General features: G+C 39.1%; 1 protein-coding gene across 2 annotated transcripts in view; it reads left to right on the top strand.

Annotated features, from left to right (window-relative positions):
* The window catches only part of LOC109033520 (ETS-related transcription factor Elf-5), a 44,616-nt gene that overhangs the window by 21,096 nt on the left and 2,121 nt on the right, over positions 1-21,399 (top strand). Inside the window, exons 2-5 of one of the 2 annotated variants that reach the window (XM_019046184.2) lie at positions 8,951-9,269; positions 18,936-19,208; positions 19,761-19,856; positions 20,514-20,709. In XM_019046184.2, coding sequence (XP_018901729.2) covers positions 8,951-9,269; positions 18,936-19,208; positions 19,761-19,856; positions 20,514-20,709 — 884 coding nt within the window. Of the gene's footprint in view, positions 1-8,950; positions 9,270-18,935; positions 19,209-19,757; positions 19,857-20,513; positions 20,710-21,399 lie in introns of both variants that reach the window. The other variant, XM_019046183.2, reaches the window with a different exon arrangement.

The following is a 21,399-nucleotide window of genomic DNA, read 5'->3' as shown; positions in this document are numbered from 1 at the left end:
TTTCGTTTATGATTTACATCAGTTGGTATTGCCTATCAATGGCGAGAATATCTCCGCAAATTCGCTAGTTGCCAACAGAGGCGGATCCAGCAATTTGGCAACACCGGATTTCCTCCATTTAAACCTATGCTAATTAATCGATTCTTGTCGGAGCACCTGTCCCCTCCCTTCGAGTAATCGATACATTTCCATAGGTTTAAATGAAAAAAGACAATCGAGTCATGGTGAGAAGCGTCGTGAATCATAGGTCGCGGAGCCAATAAGATAAAGCAAGTTCCATTAAGGTGTAATTAAGGGAAAGGTTTTTAAAGTTCATTCCATAAAAACGAAGCTCGAATCCATTTTCAAAATAGATACTATACGAATAATGAGCGGGCTTTGTTTTTTCTGTAAGAGAAAGTTTAATGTACTTTGTTGAGCTTAAAATTGCGCATATCTCAGTTCTTCGCGAGCTTTGGAGATGATGCGGCTGACGCACGCAAAGTTGTGGACACGCAATGACTGAATTGAAGTTTTAAAAAAATGGCCTCACTCACCCGTTAACCAGCCAATCGCATTCACCCTAATGGCAGCGAGTCACATGTGGATATTTTCAAAGTGTTGCAACTGACAGGTTTTGAATACATTCAGGGTGTCTAAAAGTCCGGAAAATCTGGAAAAAGTACTGATTTTTCAAGGGCAGTCCGGAAGTACTGAAAAAGTGTGGAAGTTTTGCAAAAAAGTCCGGAATTGTTTTCATTTTTGTCGTAATTTGAGAAGGAAATTCAAATTTTTCGAATTTCGTCAGTTGAAGGTATTGAAAAGGGACTGAATTTTCTTTTGAGGAGGTACTGAATTTCTTGGGAATGTACGGAAAAGATACTGTAAAAATAGTGATTTTTGGCCAGCCTGTTTTCGGAGACACCCTGAAATGAAAGCTTAAGGATATTGAATCAATGGCAAAATGATTAAAAGATGTTTTTTAAGCTTTCAAAATGTGTTTATCATGAACTCCACTAGACTGGAAACGCGTAGGAACTCCTCCAGAATTTTTATTGCATACCAACCCATTTTTTCACCAGTTTTGTGAGAGGTTAATTTTTGCTCTCTCTCTTTTTCTTTATAATTGCCCGCAAAACTAAGATTTTCATATACGTGTACATCTCACATTTATTGAATTAAGATGAATTTCCCAAGCCTGATCCTTTATCTAACGATACGGCCCAACATAGAAAAACAATTTTCCCCTATTTTGCATCATTGTGGCAACTTTGATGGTTCAAATTAAATGAAAATTTGTGTCGGAAGATATTTGTAAGCTTAATTAGTAATTTGAATAAAAAAGAGAAAACTCGAGCTTAATTCGGAAACACCGTTTGAACATTACTGTCGTAATTAGCACACAATTCGCTATCATTTTGTATTCCGGTTTCGTGGATCCAGTGTGTAACTCAAACATACATTCAGTCAGTTTGAGTGACAGTTCACTATCGTGTTTTCCCGGATTACATGTGCAAAAGATGTATGTTTAAGCATGTTTTGAATCTGTCTCGATCTAGCTACATGTCTGATTTTTTTCCAGCGTCATACCTCCGCCGGTATAAGTTAAGCGAATGAGATTATTTTAATCCCAGCCATCTAGTCATACTGCGATTTTTGGCCATTCTCAATTAAGGGGCTTGGAAGATAGTGACGACATAAGTGCAGTTTTTGAAAAATTCGAGACATTAATTATTTCGAGTAAAATTAGTCGTAATGCATATCCTGTGAAAAATTTGCTCCCGAATTCCAACTTTTAAGCATCAACGTCAGTTTGAACTTTATTTTCGTCGTAAGGATCCATGTAATATCGAAACTTCAAACACGCATTTCTCGAAATAGCAAGCATTGCACTTGTGCACTTTGTCCTCCAAGCCCCTCAATTCAATAAACTGCCTTGGATCCTTTAAGAAATAATACACTTTAAAATATGCGAGGTAAAATTTCGCGTTCTCACTTGAGCTATTTCACAAATACCGCAAGCGATCCCGAAACGCGTCCCATTAAATTGTTAAACAGCGCAAGTGAGTACGCGAAATCTTATCTCTTTTTTACAATATTGTCTTGTGACTGTCCCTTGCAAAAGTTTCTACATTAAAATGAGCCAGAAACAGCCTGAACATTTATTTATTTCCGGACTCAAACCTATTTCTACTTGCCGAAGGTGCCGAATGAACGATGTTTCTCAACGGTGTTACCTTCAAAGCCCACCCCTCAATTCTGAACAGTGCGTGGCGTGAATTGTGATATATCGATTGTTATGCCATTTAAAGCTATAGAAAAGGATCGATAAACAGGATCGATTAATAATCGATTCTTTACCATAGCTTCAAATGGGGAAATCGCGATTTATATCGAAGCACGCCACGCCTCTGCTTCTGAAAATGTACAAAGTGGCGAGGAGGAAAATCAGGCAAGTGTGAATGAGATCGCAACCGCGCTTTTAAAATTCCATAAAAATATTTTCCGCTCCTTTTCGAGTCGGTTCAGAAATCCTCGGCGTTTTCGTGAGGCTAATTCTCCGACACTTTCGAATGTTTCGGAATTCTTGAATGCTTCGACTTTTCCGGGTGGGACTCATCAGTGATGACGGCATTCGATGTATCGAATGATTCCGATCAAGGCAGATCAGGAGCTGATTGTGAGCGGTTTGTTTGGATTTTCCCTCGATTTCTAATAAGCGCAAAATAGACTTAGCTAATGGCTAATGTGTATAATTATTCATGTAAGAATTTTTTAGCGAATCGTTTTAAAAGGACAAAAAGTAAAAAAAAAAACGAAAGCATAATACATTTGGAAAGGGGGAGTTGCATCACAAAAACATCGACAGTGGTCATCGTCTAAAAAATTGAAAATAGGAGTGAGAAATCAAGTTCGCCTTCAACTCAATGGATGCAATTTGAGCGGCTCAAGAGTTAAAATAGTTTTATCACGCTTTCGAGTGACATTCGTCTTAATCTTCGTGTTTTTACCAGCGGCGTGACGTGCTTTGCGATGTATCGATTGATCTGTCATTTAAACCTATGAAAAAGGATCGATTAACAGGGTGTTCGCAGGGAACGCCTTATTCATCGATTCTTTACCATAGCTACAAATGGGGAAATATCGATAATCGATCATTCACGCCACGCCACTGGTTTTTACTTACCACCGCAGCGAAATGTCTTACATTTAACGTTTGTAACGTACACTCGATTATACCCGCAGAAAAATATTTTCATATTGACATCGAGATAAGTTGCAAAAGTTGGAATTTAACACAGTTTTCGCCTCGCGGTTACGTTTAGTGCGTCATTTGACCCACATAGATTTCTCTTTTTTTCATGAGCATGCAGGAGGTTTGAATTAACGCGGCAAGAAACATGCAATATTTTGGCTGAGAGTTAATCTCAGTAATTGTTTTTGCGCGAATCGTGTTTTACGTGAAATTTTGGTCAAAAAATATGTACCAGAATGCTTAAATTCGAACCTTGTCTACAGGTTGATTTCGAATGTTATTTTCAACTTTTTTCCTAACAATTTTTAAGACAGACAAACGCTTTCGAATTTAGCATAATAGCAACCTCACAACATTTTTTTAATATTATTGAAACACGCTCGAAACATCGTCGAAAAGTTTAATTCATTTCCGGAATATTTGGTTTTACCGCGTACCCCTACGAGGTTTCTAGTGGCATGGCGTGCATGATCGATTATCGATTTTGCCCAATTTGAAGCTATGGTAAAGAATCGAACATTAAGGTGTCCGTTGCGAACACCCTGTGTATCGAGCTTTTTCCATAGGTTTAAATGGCAGATCAATCAATATATCGCAAAGCACGCCACGGGGTTTCATCGGACTGATCGAGATGTATCGGATAGATTTAACGGGGAAAATGGCATCCAAATGAGCGTCATCACGTGTGTCGAAGTTGGACTGCGGCTTTTACAAAACCTCTCTCTTGCCGAATTTCGCGGGGGAAAAAAGAGAGAGACAAAAAACACGCAAAAACCGAAAGGTTTTTTTCTGGTTTACGCAAATACCCTTTAAATAAAACTGTTCCAAGTTTAATCCATTCTTCAACGTCAGTTTTAATGTGTTTTCCCCCTCTGTCCCGTCCTGTTCAATTGTCATATCGTCATCAGGCGCGCTATTGCACCCAGTAAAATGTGATTTTCTTCGTCTCGGTTATAATGGTCATCAGCCAATAGTGATGACTCATGAATGTCGGGGTAAGTTTTTACAAGGCAGATAGAGGGTGGCCGTTAAAAATAACTTTTTCGAATTTGTAATGGGAGAACCCTGCAAAAGTTTCCTTTTGGTGTGTAAACAAAGACCAAGAAAAGAAAATCGAAAAAAAAAAAATTTTAACCGTGCCGCACGGCCGTTGTATGTGGTACGCTTGCAAGTTCGATTTCCGCAAATCGCGCTTTTTGGCGTTTCGAAGCGTCTCCGAAGGCATGATGGAATTAATCTAGACATCTGAAATTATGGTGATTAACTCAACCTTTTGCGTACTTTCATGTGGTGTTAACAGAGATTTTTCAGAATTTTTCAAAGTACGATTTTTTTGCTCTCAAAGTAGGGCGAAAAGACGATATGCGTAAATGGAAATTCGCACATTGCGGTATATCACGTTTTGGCGCGTTGCTTACGCATGATAATTTTCATGCAGGGATCTGATAATATGGTGAGTAACTCAACTTTTTTCGTACTTTCACGTGGTGTTAACGGAATGTTTATAGAATTTTTCAAAGTGCGATTTTTTTACCTTCAAAGTAGGGCAAAAACACGATATCTGGAAAATAATTATGTTAAGTCATATCTTGGCTTTTTAAAAATTCACCCTCATCTTTCAAAATTGGCTGCCATCTTGGATTTGGGGTACCCCCTTTGACCGGGGGACTTTTTTGACTTCATATCTGAAATCTGCGACCAAAATTACATAGGAATTAACACCTCATATGACACTGTGAGCAGATTTTAAGAAAATCGAATTCCCAGAGGCCTTATTATGGCCGCCATTTTGAACTTTAGGCAATTTGGGGGGATGTTCCGGGATGGAACCGTGGTAAACTTTTGGTATGTTGTTCAAGAGGACCTACTGACGACGTTTACAGAGGAAAATTTCGTTAAACAATTTGTTCCGAGTTAACTCTCTTTTTTTCGGATTTCTCCTTGACGAACCCCCTAAAAACCCGAAAGTCATGAATTTAAGGATACGAATTTTGGGCAATGTGCACGCATCTACTGACACTTGATTGACTATTAATGTATAGGATATGCATTTACAATCCTCAAAAACAGCCTAACTTGACTTTTTCAGCGCCTTGACCCGAAATTCCGGCCAAAATAGCGAAAAATCGCATTTTCTCAAAAACGGCCAAACTACAAATTTCGCAGTTTGTTGTTCCTCAATCAGTAGGTCTTTTAGTTGAAATTTACGCAAATAAAATTGCGGGTGGTATGTAAACCGCATTAAAAATGTTTAAAACGTACTGTGTGAGGTGTCTTTCCGAGTGATGGGCATTTCGGAGTAAAACAAAAATGAGTCCTTACATTTGGGGGGGGGGGGGGGGGCTAAATTTCACACGACATTAAACATACGAAAGTTGGTCGTCGACCCTCTAAACAGATGGTCGTCATACAACTAACAAGTAAAGTATGTGAAAATATGAATGCAGCTCAGACACTTCATCTGATTTCAAGCATATTTTAACGTGTTCTATGCACGCGAGATCACAGCTAGTTGTGGACCACCTGCAAACGCGTTGCAACCTGCAGCTTTTACAATGGACTCAAATTTCAGCTCAAAGTTTATGGCAAAATATATAAAGTGTTTCAAAAAGCAATTCCTAAGTCGCCCGGACTAATGATGAAACTTAATGAAGCCAAGATATGACTTAACATAACTATTTTCCAGATATCGTGTTTTTGCCCTACTTTGAAGGTAAAAAAATCGCACTTTGAAAAATTCTATAAACATTCCGTTAACACCACGTGAAAGTACGAAAAAAGTTGAGTTACTCACCATATTATCAGATCCCTGCATGAAAATTATCATGCGTAAGCAACGCGCCAAAACGTGATATACCGCAATGTGCGAATTTCCATTTACGCATATCGTCTTTTCGCCCTACTTTGAGAGCAAAAAAATCGTACTTTGAAAAATTCTGAAAAATCTCTGTTAACACCACATGAAAGTACGCAAAAGGTTGAGTTAATCACCATAATTTCAGATGTCTAGATTAATTCCATCATGCCTTCGGAGACGCTTCGAAACGCCAAAAAGCGCGATTTGCGGAAATCGAACTTGCAAGCGTACCACATACAACGGCCGTGCGGCACGGTTAAATTTTTTTTTTTTTTTTCGATTTTCTTTTCTTGGTCTTTGTTTACACACCAAAAGGAAACTTTTGCAGGGTTCTCCCATTACAAATTCGAAAAAGTTATTTTTAACGGCCACCCTACGGCAGATACTTACATTTTAGAGACCCCGCGCTGTTGTTCTTCATAGAGTGTAAAAGTTACCTCCGGAAGTCAACGCTTAGATTCGCCTACCGATGGCCAGAGTGTTTGACGATTGGTTTAGCCATAAGAATGGGCCACTAGAGAAGGTACGAATTTCAGCATTCTGATACATGTTTCTTAACCGAAATTTCACGTGAAACACGATACGCACAGCGAAAATTACCGAAATCAACTCCTTACGAAGATATTTAATGATTCTTGATGCGTGAATTCAAACCACCCGCTCATGAAAACTCAATGCTCTGATTCACATCGCGCGCTAAACGTGATCATGACAGTCTCTGCGATATAAAAATCTGGCAACCGCAATCTTGACGCTTTGGCTCAACTATAGCAAATCGTCCATAGTTTGAACAACACATGGTGGAAAATGAATACTGCTTGATAGAGAAGATTGCCGAAACCGTTGTAGTGTGCGATTTGACTCATGTAGAGCTTTGAGTTTCTTGTGAGCGGGCAGTTCTAATTTCTTGTAACCAATGTGAAATAAAATCGTTAATAACTTCGTTAGGAGTAGGTTTCAGTAATTTTCATTGCGCGATTCGTGTTCTACGTGAAATTCTGGTTAAGAAACATGTATCAGAATCCTTTAACTCGTACCTTGTCTAGTAGTCCATTATGGTTTACCATAAGAATATATACATTGCAGAGCTCACGTATAATGCATATAGTTCCTTTTGACAGAAATACGGCCATTAGGCGAAGAGTAGTGTGAGGGTTGACCTCGGCTTTTAACTTTTGCCTCACATAATTACATAATGCCTAGGCTATGTCTCCATGGGACGTTGCATGCGTTTTGTCCCAGGGGAAAGTCCCACTTGCGAAGTTAGGACAAATATCGAGTTAGCCTTATCGCAGAACCAAGCTGAGTCCTTGTTGAGTCCTAAAAGCGACTCAGAGAGGAGAAGAAGCAGAAGCAGAAATTATGTCGTTTTGTTCAACAGGGAAATAGCCCAGAAGTTTCATTCCTGCAACGGGTCAGTTGCGGTGATCAGAGAATTGTGTTGTGATGCTAGATCCTTGTAGATCAGCGAAAATTAATGAGATCTGTCCAAACAGCAACTTCCTTTGGATTTGGACACCCTTGGTTTCCTGTTCTGTGACCAGCGCAACTGACCCGTTGGAGACAAAGCCCTAGTTAGTCAATGCGGGATCTCTAAAATATAGTATATCTGTCACTAGGCCAGTTTTTTTTTTTTTTTTTTAAATCAGGTGAGGACTACTAACCCAATGGAGATGTTGCACGTGTGAGGAATTTGCGATTTGACTACTGGTTTTTATGTAAAAGTTCGCGAGAAACACGATGGCGCCACTGGTTTCCTCTGAAATCAACTCCGAAGCTAAAAAAAAAGCTCTCAAGTTAAGGCCAAAATGGAGGGGATATCCCACGCTATCCCGTGAGTCCCCATCTACATCAAGACAAACTCTCTATGCAAAGATAGGGAGCATATACATTGACAGGGCTGCCACTTTATTTGGGGACTCCACAACTGAAAACACGACAACCCTGCTATGTATTTGCTCCCTATCTTTGCATGGAGAGTTCGTCTTGATGTAGAGGTGGACTCTCAGGGTAGGGTGGGATATCCCCTCCATTTTGGCCTCAACTTGAGAGCTTTTTTTGAGCTTGGGAGTTAATTTCAGAGAAAACCAGTGGCACCATCGTGTTTTTCGCAAACTTTTACAGAAGAATCAACAGTCAAATCGCAAATTCCTCACACATGCAACATTTCCATTCAGTGTAGGTCAAGCACCACCCGACCAACTGATCTGGGGCGAGAAAGTTCACACTGAACACAACTGAAAACACGACAACCCTGCTAATGTATTTGCTCCCTATCTTTGCATGGAAAGTTTGTCTTGATGTAGACGTGGATTCTCCCCTCCATTTTGGCCTCAACTTGAGAGCTTTTTTTGAGCCTGGGAGTTGATTTCAGAGAAAACCAGTGGCACCATCGTGTTTCTCGCGAAATTTTACCTAAGAATCATCAGTCAAATCGCAAATTCCTCACACATGCAACATCCATTGCACTGCAATTTTGTTATATGCCATTATCAGGCGAATTCGAACATTGAATTCCAAGTGTAACATTATACATGTCTCTGGACAGTGGACACGTAGAAACAACGTTTTGGTGATAATAGTCACCGACTCGAGCGGAGCTAGTGTAGCTGTAGCTGGCTGTGGCGAGGAGGAAAAAGTGAAGCGTGAAAGTGCCTAACCATAGGCACGGTGTCGGTATGTCGGTGAAGCGAAGCGCGTCGGGCGCCACGCGGGCACCCACCGCGCGGCTACGCGGCAACGCGGCCGGCTGCCCTTGCCCGGATCGCATCGGATCCTAATCGCGTCTCCGGTGATGAGGAAAACGGGCGGCAAATGTCTGCTTCTAATTCGGGGCTTTTTCCTCGTTGGTGTTTCAGATGTGGGAGCCAAATTACATGAGCCAAGTGAGGACGGACGTCTTTTCCTCGTACGACTACAGCCCGGTCTACCCGCCGCCGCCCCACGGGCACGGCCACGGACACGGCCACGGAGGACACGGACACGGACACGGCCACGGGCGGGACTACCGCGACCCGGAGGGCTACCACCCCTGCGGCCAGCCGCCCCCGCACCCCCCGCCGCTCCGCCCGGCCCACACCGCCCACCCCCCGCACCCCCACCCGCCGCACAACCCGCCACCCGCCCCACGACCACACTACATCCGCCACCAGGTCGATAGTCAGCCTCCAAACGATGGTAAGTTCCGCATCCTCTTTCCTAGATTTTCCTAGAATTTGGCAACACCGAATTTCCTCCGTTTAAACCTATGCTAAATAATCGATTCTTGACGGAGCACCTGGCCTCTCCGAGAATCGATTTATTTCCGTAGGTTTAAATGGAGGAAATCCGGTGTTGCCAAATTGCTGGATCCGCCAATGCCCTTTATACTGAGAGTTAAGACAATGTGAGCAGGGTGTCTACAAGTCTGGAATTTCCGGAAAGTCCGGAAATAGTACTGATTCTTTAAGGGCGGTCCGGAAGTACTGAAAAAGTGCGGAAATTCCGCAAGGAGGTCCGGAATTTTTCTGATTTTTTTGTCATTTTTGTCTCACTGTGAGCGAAATTCAAATTTTTCAAATTTCGCCAGTAATTGGAAGCACTGAAAGTACTGAATTTTTCTGTTGCGGAGGTACTGAATTTCTTGGGAATGTACTGAAAAAGTACTGTAAAACTACTGATTTTTGGTTATCCTGTTTTAGTAGACACCCTGGTCAATCCATTTCTGATTAGTTTCCGTATTTTAGGCCTCCACAGTGTCACAAACAGGAATAAAGATTGCATTTCACCAATTGCAAATATTACAATTTGGAATGGACCGGGAAATTACGGGTTCGGCAAGGAACAAACGGGATGAGAGAAGGAACGGAGAAAGGAATTCGAAAATGGGCCGATCAAAGATTACGAGAAACTTTCGATTTGTGCAATCGTTATCCCCGTTTGTGACTCCATGAAGAAGGGTTGTCTTGACTCTCAGTATAAAGGGACTACTCTTTCCTATGCTGCCGTGCTAAGAAAGGACGCCGTATGACCCATCAGACGTTGCCAAGTTTCCTCCGATAAAAACCGAATTTACTGGGAAAATTGTGAATATTATTTTCCAAAATTCGCAGACAATTTTGTACGCAATCTAATCTAAAATATCTGAAAAATATGCATGATGACTGTTGTCAAAAATACATGTTTTATCAAGGGAAATTTGGCAACTCTCGAATGTTCATACGGCGTTTTTCCTCAGCCCGGCGGCATAGCCTAAAGCCCATTCAATCAATGTCTGGTTAACCGGCATTTGTCCGATTTTTTTTCTTCTTTTTTGCATATCTGGCCTCTTACAAAGGTTTTTTTAAAAAAAAAAAAAAAAAAAAAAAAAAAAAAAAAAAAAAAAAAAAAAACAACTTGTCTTTATCTACATATACATGCAGGCCGATATCCAAGTCTAAACCACTAGACTGCAGGTGTGTATTCAATGGGTCGAAATGAGACTTTTTTAATCTATGACATTTGTTTCCAAAAGTGCTTTTTACGGTGGCAACAGCCCCTCTCTCCACAATTCTGGGGTAGATCGTCTTTCCTGCATTTTGACAAGTATATTTCACCGATTCTCATGTAAATTGGCATGCGTCCATAATTTGATACGCTTATTCATTACTAACATTAGAAAGAATCGAAATCTCAGTTAAAAGTGGGGTTTTGGGAGATCCGAAAAATACTACCTTCATTCGCTAGGATCTAAGTTGCTGACCATTTTAAATCTAAGCCAATAAAAAATGCGTGTAAATCTATTGACAGAATGGTAAAATGGTGCTAGGTCCACATTATTCTGCGGGACAATCAAGGCCAAACGTTTATATACATTTTTATTAATTTTTAAAAATTAGTATACTCGAATGAATCTGCCTGAGCTGAACACCAATCCCCCCCCCCCCCCCCCCCCCGCGGTCTTGCACTGATACTCGTTAGAGTTCAAATGTGAACATTTTTGGAATTGTCCGGCCTAAATTTCCCCGCAGTATGGACTCAACACCATTTTACCATCTACCATCCTGTTACTTTTCGGGCCACATTTCTAGTGTTAGTCCCTCATCAGCAGATATCGTCAAGTTGAAGTTCGCCTTCAATCTTGTCGTATAGGCAACGAAAACACCACGGAAAAACTCACATATCGATGGCCAAAGTGCGTAACCACGTACCTCCGTTCAGTGGCGTGGCGTGCTTTGCGATGTATCGATTGATTCGCCACCCAAACCTATGAAAAATGATCGATCATCAGGGTGCTCGCAGCGAACACCTTAGTAATCGATTCTTTATCATAGCTTCAAATGGCGAGATATCGATAATCGATCCTTCACGCCACGCCACGCTAACTCTTAACACGATAATTATAGAAATCTCGAATATCAAGTAAACTATAATTAAATTTCATCTGTAGAAATTAATAGTACCAATATTATAAACATATATTTATTATAAATTTTAGGTTGATTAATTTTATTCAAACCTTAAATAAATTAATTCAAATTGATAAATCAAAAGTCCAAAATGATAGTTCGTCTCCTCATATAACGAAAAAAAAAGAGGTTCGTCTCCACTGGAACCGCGCACTTCCGTTTGTGATGTCGCCGACCCCCTGTCTGCATGCCATGGGGGCCTGTCATTTGGCGCCCCTTAGAAAATCTGGATGGAGGAAAAAAGCTGAAAATCTGTTGAATCCAACGACTCGAGAGTATTTTCAGCATAAAACAGCGTAAATCTTGTGCAGATATGATTGAAAAATTTGCATTTTAATAGCCTCAAATAGAGATACAATTTTTAAAATTTCTCTTGTGGGGGGAGGGCGGAGACCCCTCGGCGATAAGGAGGCTAGGCGCTAAGCCCTCTTTAGCAAAATAACCTAGCCACGTCTATGTATTAGCATAGATTTCGACAGAAAACACTCTCTAGTTTTTTTAAAGAATGCGAATGTGGAGCGGTTTATCTGATTCTTGTCTGTATATAGGCTAGCGGTGTCCCTGAACTTTCGGGATAAACGTTACCGGACACCGCCACAATAGAGGGCGTAAACTTGCATTGTTATTTGGCACTTTTACACCCGGATTTTGACGGATTGGAATTTTAAATAGCTTTCTTTTGAAGCTGCATTTTTTAACTGGAAACTTTAAGCCGATATACCTCTGGTTAAGTTTGACATTTTTGGGCGTTATGTTTCCTGTAATGTTCTCAGAACACTCGTTAACGCCTCAATATTCTGTTATCCCTAACTTAAGTCTTGAGTTTTTTTTTGGAGAGAAGTCCCTCATTCCATAGACGGTCACACACACAGCCATGCTCAGGAAAATGCCGCATAAGCATTGACAGTTTGAAAAAAATCCAACAATACAATTTTTGAGGAAAGGTATGAATTTTTGTCCACGATTTCAAGTTGCGAATCAAGTTTTCCCAACAGTTGAAATACAAACGTTCTTCAGTTTTCTCGGAAGTTCGTATTTTATTAAAGGAAATATGGCAACGTCTGGAGGTTCTCTCGAGGGTTTTCTTTGCCTCGGCAGTAGCTCGTATTCGATACATCAAACATGTGAGATTGTATCGGCATCGATTGGTTCAATATGTAAACATAGCCTCTAAAGTCAATTTAGACATCTGAGGTAACGGGTCGTGTGATCGAATTTTTATTCTTTCGAGTATCAAATGACAAGGAAAAGCGAAATTGATGGGAAATTTCGCATTATCAGTTTTTCCAATTTTAATTCTGAAATTTTTGTTTGAGGTTATGCTCTATTGTTTTAAACCGAACGATACATCGAATAGAACAATCGATATCAAATGACCTCGATCGAGAAAAAGCATTGCTAAGATAGGGATTTATCGATCAGGATCATTCGATAACAATTCAACAATCGACCCGCTGGATTTTTTAGTATCCAGTATGTCAGCATCAATAGTATTATGAAGAATAAAAGATTCGCTGGATAATTTTTACTTCTGAAACACTTAAAAACAAAACTTGAAAAAAACTTGCAAAACTTCATGGTCGCACGCATGCACTGCTCTCTTCGGTAGCAAACACAGAAAGGAAACTCAACACAAAAGTTTGGGTAATACGAGGAGTAAAACACAAAATAACCTAAACCCTCGGTCGTCTCTGTGGTTTCCCAGCCACTCCATTGTTTTCTAACCTAAATTCACTGCTAATTTATTGTAAACTTCCGTCGCATTTCTAAGGCGCAATGATACAACTATTTGAACTCTCCGGAATGCGTGAGGTATCACGCCGCATTTGAAGGCGTTTTCAAAACAGCCAAGTTCCGATACCTGGATTATCGTTTTGCATAGTTCATATTCTTTTGTTATATTCCGTACCACTTGTTTGTTTTCAATCCTCCTATAAAAACTACTCATTTGCTAAATACAATTCTAGCTGAAGCGCACTTCAGCTATGCATTCACCACTGCAAAAGTGTCAAAGGAAATCGACAAGCCCAGCGTGCATGAAGCTGTTTCAATAATTGTACCTAAATCAACACAAAATTGGGGTTGGTTTGTATGTCACTATTTATCAACCAAAAGTAACACAAAAACACAAATATTTTGATCGATTCAGCAGCAATCTAGGAAATAAAAATCAGGATGATGGTAATGCAAGTAACCCATTTTAATGTTTTCCAATATCCAACGTGTTTCTCACAATTTTAAGCTTCAAAGGTAATTTTTTCGTCCTAGACTTTTCCGACTGCTCTTTCAGTCCTATCCTCGATTTTTTCACTCGGTAACAGAATGTGCGTGGGGTTAAGAACTGAGCTCATACAATTTAGACCGTCGCAGCTGTGTGAAATGCCCAATTCGTTCGAAATGAAGTCCAAAGATCTGAAACTACCAAAAAACAAAAAAAAAAGCGAATAAAAAACTTCGAACTCCACAAATGTCCATTTTTTACCCAGGTTTACCTTTCGATGAATTCGGGTACAGTTTTCCTGGAATGGTTTAACTTTCCGAAATTTTTTGACGATCGAGAGACGAGGGGAGTGCGTCAACGTGCGCTTTTAAAATGATAATTCCTGTCAGAGCGACCGCGAAGTCGTTAACTCCGCTCTGAGTTCGGAAGAAAAAATTTGACTTTACTCTGTCTGAATCCAACGTCAGCGGGGCCTGTGCTGGACCGGAAAACCTGAGAAAATCCATGTAAAATGTTTTGATCCGGAACTTGAAGTAGGGATATTTCAGGGAAATATTTGACGTTGGCTAGACAGACTATTCTCGATCTTTTGACGTTTTTACCGTCGTTACTACGTTAGATTTTGGAAAATTTCCTTTTCGATAACCGTCAGGTAAAATTATAAATTAATGCTAAAAATTTCTCCTGCTTTTAGGCGTTTCAGTAGATTTCGAGAAGGAAATGAAGGATTTTTTTCGTCATTTTGGCACATAGGCGAATCCACACACTTCAAACGGGAGGGATGAAGGGGGGGGGGGGTCCGGGAGGCTTCCCCTAGAAAATTTTTCTTTTTAATGTTCCAAAATCCAGAAATTATTAATCGATAAATCGATTGTTAAATCGTCACCTTGAAAGCCCGGTTTCTTCACCGCTGGTTGGAATTAACCTCTCATTCAAACTTTTGACGTTATTTTTGAGGATTTTAAGGCTTGTGTTACACACATATTTTGCTGTTCAGGTGATGTTTTCGGTACTGGTGAGATATTTTGAAACGAAGAATCTTAATCTCTGGTTAAAAAACTGGTACTCGGAGTGCGTGTTAAATTTTAACCAGAGGATAAATCCGTCGTAGTGTATTGCATTTTGCAGTAAGGAACCACTATCTCTCGCTCTCGTATAAAAGCACATATCTGCATAGGGAAACCAATGGCATGTATGCCGTTTCTAAAATGGGTGGGAAATAGTGGTTCCTTATTGCAAAATGTGGTCCAAATGATCGTCAAGGATATTGCTGAAATGGAAAGATGAAGAAAGTGATCAACCAAAAAGAGATACCATCATACCACTGAGAATCGGTTGAGAACTCGCTTTGTGATTCTAATAGGCTCATTACGTACGTAAACTGATATTGTCCTCACGCGTAATTTTCTCGGTTTTCCTTGTGGCTTCGAGTTGTTTCATTGGTGCCCGCAGCCATCGACGCGGACGCCACATAAACAAATTTTTCAGACGAGGCCTTTTTCAATCGTGCGGCGAACAGAGTAAACAACGCCAACAGTCACAGACAGTCCACCGAACCGTACACATTTTTCCAGTAATATACTTGCTTGGATTGTCTTGTTCACACAACCGTGATGAAACAAATTCCAAAAAAAAAGTATATTTTATACGATTTTTGGAGATTGTTTTTATTTTTATACAAAACAGAATCTGTTCACTGGATTCCTGATCACATTTGGATTACATTTTGCAATGAGGAACCACTATCACTGGTTCTTCCATAAAAGCACCCTCCTGCAAAGGGAAACCAATGGCACATAAGTTTTTCCTAAAACGATCCAGAAACAGTGCTTCCGTATTGCAAAATGTGGTTCATTTGATCCTCAGGAAACATAATAACCAGAACTATAGATTTCCGATAATGCTTATCACGGGACTGGTAAAAGCAACCAGACGGCCACCAGATCGACACTGACAAAATTCCGTTACTGGTCGCCAGATTTTCTAGGAATACTACAATCATAATCAGGAATCTAGTGACTACTAAAATTGAACTTCATTTCGCGATAAGGAACCTCTATTTCTGACTCACGTTAGAAGCAACATGCGTCAATCGTTTGCCTATGCAGGTTGTTGCTTCAATGGTTAAGCGAGAACTGGGCTACCTTTTGCAATTTGGAACTAAAATTTCCGGCCTAGTTTAAAAACAACGTATGTACCATCAGTTTCCTTGCAGACGTATGTGTTTTTACGAATGAGCCAGAAATAATTGGACCGCACATTTTGCAAAAAGAAACGACTCTTTCTGGCTCATTTTAGAAACAACATTTTGATTGCATTTTGCAACAAGGAACCACTAGCTCTGGCCCTTCCATTAAAGCACCTTTCTGTGTAGGGAACCAATTGCATGTATGTTGTTTTTAAATAATGAGCCAGAATAAGTGGTGCCGTTTTGCAGAACGTGGTCCATTTACGCCATTAATTTACCTTTGCAGAAAGGTGCTTTTATGGAAGAGTCTGAAATAGTGGTTCCCCAACTCTTCGTTCCATACTCCAATTTTTGTTTATCCGCATGTAATCTTCTCCCATGAGAAATGTTCGATCATATTCATCCTTTAGTCCTCCTCCCTCCCCCGGCCCTTCCTTGACAACTTCAACTTCATCCTCTGGAAAAGAAACTTCCGTTAAAATAAAGGAACTCCGATGCATTCATGACCCTTTTAAGCTGTGCCCCCAGCATGAAGCTCATTATGCCCAACTCCATACTCAATCACCTTATATCTCTGGTTTTCCTAAAATGATAAGTAAAACAACAGATGAATGCTTTTTACCTTGTTCTGACTGGGGGTTATGTAAAAATACCCAATCCGCAAGCTCCACGCCTCGCCGATGCACTCGTTTTCCTTAGGAGCAGTTGAGGAAAAATTCCTCACAAATCGTACTTTTTCCGGACTGAGCTGAGCTGAGTTGACATTACGAATTCAAACAGTTCGTTAGTCTCATACATCAAATTTCGAGTTGAAGGGTCGTCCTTTCCTGTATACTGTCGCATGTAACTCAAACTCAAACATGAGTGTTCACTTCAGTAGTAATGAAGTCTATACGGCAGAATCGTGATACCGATCCCATTAAGTATGATTATTCTAGATATTTCTTATTTTCTAGACTCGGATCTTCAAAATTATTTTTGGATCGTCTCAGAATCATGCACTGGAGAAAACACACATTGGATCTAGAGTCCAGACTCTTAAAAACATCGACAAGAAAAAATACTCTTGATTCGATCAGATTTAAGCTTAAATCAAGAACCAAGCCTCTTAATTTGAGCGGATTTCCTTTTGATTTAAGCTTAAATCTGATTGAATCAAGATTCCTTTTTCTTGTCAATGTTTTCAAGAGTCTGGACTCTAGATCCAATGTGTTTTTCTTCCAGTGTGCATTTTTGCACACTTCACTACATTTTCCACGCTGCGATTTTGGAAAAAGTCACCGCAGGCAATCTCGTTAAAAGCATGCATTTGCCACAAAAAAGTTGTGATGGTCTTTGACTCCCACATCAAATGCAGGTCTTTTCTGGTCGAATGATTTTCCAAACTTGTCTGTATAGAGTTGTAATTTTTCCCTTGCTAATTGCAAATGTTGTCATATTTGTTTGACGCTGGCGTGTCAGCTACCTGAAACGCCTAATGGATGCGCCAAAGTAAAGAAGAAGTAGGAATTGAACACATGTAGACGTCTGGACGTCAGAACGGACTAGACTTTTTTCTAGAAAAAAGTGTGTAAAACTCTCGTGTACGGGAACTTACGATGTTCAAACGGTGCCCTTCCTTCAATAAAATAAAAAAAATCCGGAGAACTTTTAAATATTTTCCCTCCAATCTCTGCGGTAATGTTTCTCGCATTTTAAACTAAAGTGTCTTAAAATTTCCAAGAAAAATAAATGACATTTTTTCAAGTAAAGGAACTTACCTCGAAAATAAGTAATAAGTATATAATTGAAGAAAATTTGGCAACATCCAAAAGTTCGTAACATGTTTTCTGTTAGCACGGCAGATTAGTTTAGGAAGAGCCAATTCGATTATCCATATTATCTATATCTATTATCCAATTCTATAATCCACTCTACAATCGGATAGTCTCTTTATTGAAATGCCCAATGCAGATAGACTCGTTTGTATAAGTGCGGCTACAACCGGACCCCGCAAGGAATCACCACATGAGTACTTTCCTACCCGCCCTGCACCCTATAAGAAATACTTCGAATTACCTTGTGGGTGGTTTTGCATAATTCAGTCGTTGAAGGCGCTTTGAATGCACCGTTCTCGTTTTACATCACTATTAGCCATCATCAGCCCAGATACTGAAGCCTTTTCTGAGGTCATCTGCGATAAATCTGAATTAAGTATGAATATTTCCTCGTTTTGTGTGCCTTAGGTGCTTCTCTCTGTTCAATCATTTCTGCAAGCGCTTATCATGCCAATCGCCGATCGATCTTTTACTTTTTCCTCCTCTCCCAATCAGTGATATTGAGGTTTTGATGACGTGTTCATCTGGGCTAATAATTCGGACGTTTCTAGGCCGAAACGCACAACATTTTGCAACGTTGCCATCTCTCTAATAAGTGTTTTATTTTTCATTCCTGAACGCGAATAATCGCAGGTCACAACGAATGTTTTATCTTTATAAAAATTAATCAATGAATGCTGCCACAATGTGGAAAAAACTTGAAACTTAAAAAAAACTGAATTTTTTTCTCAATCTAGGGAGCGGGAGATTGCAATGGAAAGAAATTTCATATGAAAAAAAGTCTTATTTTGACTGAGGGGTGGACTTTTGAAATATTCATACTTAATCCTGAATCATCTCGTATAGTTTCGTATGAGATTCTTCTTTTTTATCAACGAAGTCTAAAATTTGGAGATTGTAAGACCAATTACTCTCCTTAATGAAATTATAAACTCTGTAATTTTCATTAAGCGGTTACATGATGGGCCATACGTTATAACATATGGCCCATCATATAACCACTTAGTAAAAATTACGGAGCTTTTGACTTGTGCCATCAATGGCTGCATAGAGGCAGAGCGTCAACAACTAGGAAAAATATGACGAAATAATTTTAAAAATGACCGTAATTTGTGTCTTTATTTTTAAGTAAAATTTATTTATATTTGTATAGTTCTAATAATTCATTTTTGTTCAAATTTTTCTCAACAGATGAACTAGCAAATAAATTCGAACAATGGAAAGTCACACCGGTCAAATTATGGTCAGAACTGGACGTAATGTATTGGATGATGGCAACAGCAGAATCCTTAGGTGTTTCGTTTCAAGAAGTAGCACTAGAGAAGTTCGGTGGCATGTGCGGGGAAAACCTGCTAAGTCTGAGCGAAGAAGATTTTATTGCCTATGACAACCGTTACGGCTCCCACCTTTATGCAAGTCTTAGCGAGTTACGTTCAGAGCCAGAAACAAGTATGAGCTATCAAGGTAGGTTTATAAATATCTTCATTACATTGATTTTACTAGTAGAAGTATGTAGTAAAAATTGAGCTGTATTTCCATTAGTTCATGTTCATGATGAATATTCAAGTCATAAATGGACCTTATCGTCACTGCTGCTTTGTGCCCCTCTTATATGTAGCCAGGGTATATTGCTAATGTTTCGTTGAATGCACTTGAGACAAAAACAAACACCCTTTGGCAGAAAGTATCCCAGAGTGGATGTATGTGGAGTGTGTGTCTCGTGTACCACTCATTTAATGGGAGGGTCAACCAAATTAATTGGTGGAAAAACTCAGAAACCTGTATGTGGTCTCAGGAACAAAAATAACTTATAAAAACTTACGTATTTGTAAAAATGCAATGATGAAATTAGAATGTAGTTTTGAGACGTATTCAATGAATGAACTAATATAAAAAATTCAGGACTTGCAGATATTTTTTCAATCATAGTTGTTACGGAGGTAGTAGGATCTTTTAGAGAAGTAAATGAAACAAAATTCTGTGTTACTGTATTTCAAAATTTTATTTTTTCAGAAGAAGATTCAGACAGTGGTGCAGAAGTGGAGGCTCCTCCTTCAGTGAAAAGGAAACCTGGCAGGCCTCGAACTTCTAACAAGCACAAGAAAAAAAGAGGTAAGTTTGGGAGTAGTCCCACGAAATTTATCAAATATAATGGATCAATTTCTAAAGTCATCAAGGCTTGTATTTCACAATAATGTGTTATTATTTATTTTCCCTCTCAAGAATTCTGAATCTAAATAGTAAAGCCATAAAATTGATGACGGGCTTTCAGTACTGAAAATTTATTTTATATTTCCTGTTTGGATAGGCGTAAATTATTTTTGCGTCCTATTCTACGGGTCTTTAACCGTTCTGTCGACCAGCTGACAATGTATTCTTGAACTTACCTATTTTGATAACCTTCTGAAACATATTTATCAACGACTCTGATAAAATATATTTATATTTGCAAAGCAAAAAAGTCAAACATCCTAACATTTTAATTCTCTGCGCTATTTATAAGCTTCTTACCAATAGCTTCAACAAAGTTTCAAGTTGTGAAGTCCATCACATGTTGAAACTTGAAAAGAAACTAAATTAAGTAAAACTGTTTAACAATTACAACCATATCAATTCTAACTCATCAGGATGGATTTGTTTTCCTTTTCTTGTTCATGAGGTGTAGAAGAACATTGAAATTCTATCAGTGAAAATATTATGTCTTAACAATTTCTTTAAAAAAGCAGCCTGTAACATTATTGATCATAATTTTTCTTCTATGTTTTTCAGATCAGAAGCTTGGGCGGCTATGGGAGTTCATTAGAGATTTACTATTCAACGAAAAATATTGCCCAAGTTTCATTTGTTGGGACAACTATGAAGAAGGCACCTTCCGTTTTGTACAAAGCAACCAAGTAGCTAAGTTATGGGGCACAATAAAAGGAAATACCAAGATGAACTACGAAAAATTCAGCAGAGCTATGAGGTAATTTTATAAGTATTTTACTTTTACTCCCTAATAACATCTCGAGAAGAGTAAAGTTGAATTCCAAGTGAAATCGTTTGCTTCAAATAAGGTTAAACTCAGAAAACATGAAATTTTTCCTTTAATGTGGGAAAGTCCAATGATCCAATGCATTTTTTTTTATTTTTTCCCCCAAATTTTTTTCTTTCATTTGTTATGGGAGGCACAGATTTTGCTTGTTTTCGAAAATGCTCAAAACTAAGGTCTAAAAACATTTTCACTATTCAAGGAGCGAAATTTTATGCATCATCGTTTACAGGGCTTTTTGGGGAATTGAATAATGTATGCCTCAAAATTTTCCATGCAATGACTATATTTGATTGAATTCAGTACACACTGTTTCTTTTTATTTATTTATTTATTATTATTTTTTTATATATGGTGTAGAGCACTTTTTATAATAGCAATTTAACTAGAATCTGAGCAAAAAGTTCCATTTACATTTTTCTTTTGAAGTGCAGACTTCAAAGTCATCAAAATAGAAGTTTGAAAACTAAAGGAAAGATACGGGAACTCACCTGAGACAAAAGATAACAAAAGGAAATGAGGGAAATTTAGTGTTAGAATTCAAGGAAGACTGGAAGAAAATTGATAATATGGTAAAATATGCATTAAAAGTAAAAGAAAAAGAATTCAATAAGCTCCCTACTA

This window comes from Bemisia tabaci, chromosome 4 (genome assembly GCF_918797505.1).
Source record: "Bemisia tabaci chromosome 4, PGI_BMITA_v3".
In the NCBI taxonomy this organism is placed as follows: domain Eukaryota; kingdom Metazoa; phylum Arthropoda; class Insecta; order Hemiptera; family Aleyrodidae; genus Bemisia; species Bemisia tabaci.
Note: the sequence above shows the minus strand (reverse complement) of the source record. Positions and strands in the feature narration are given on the sequence as shown.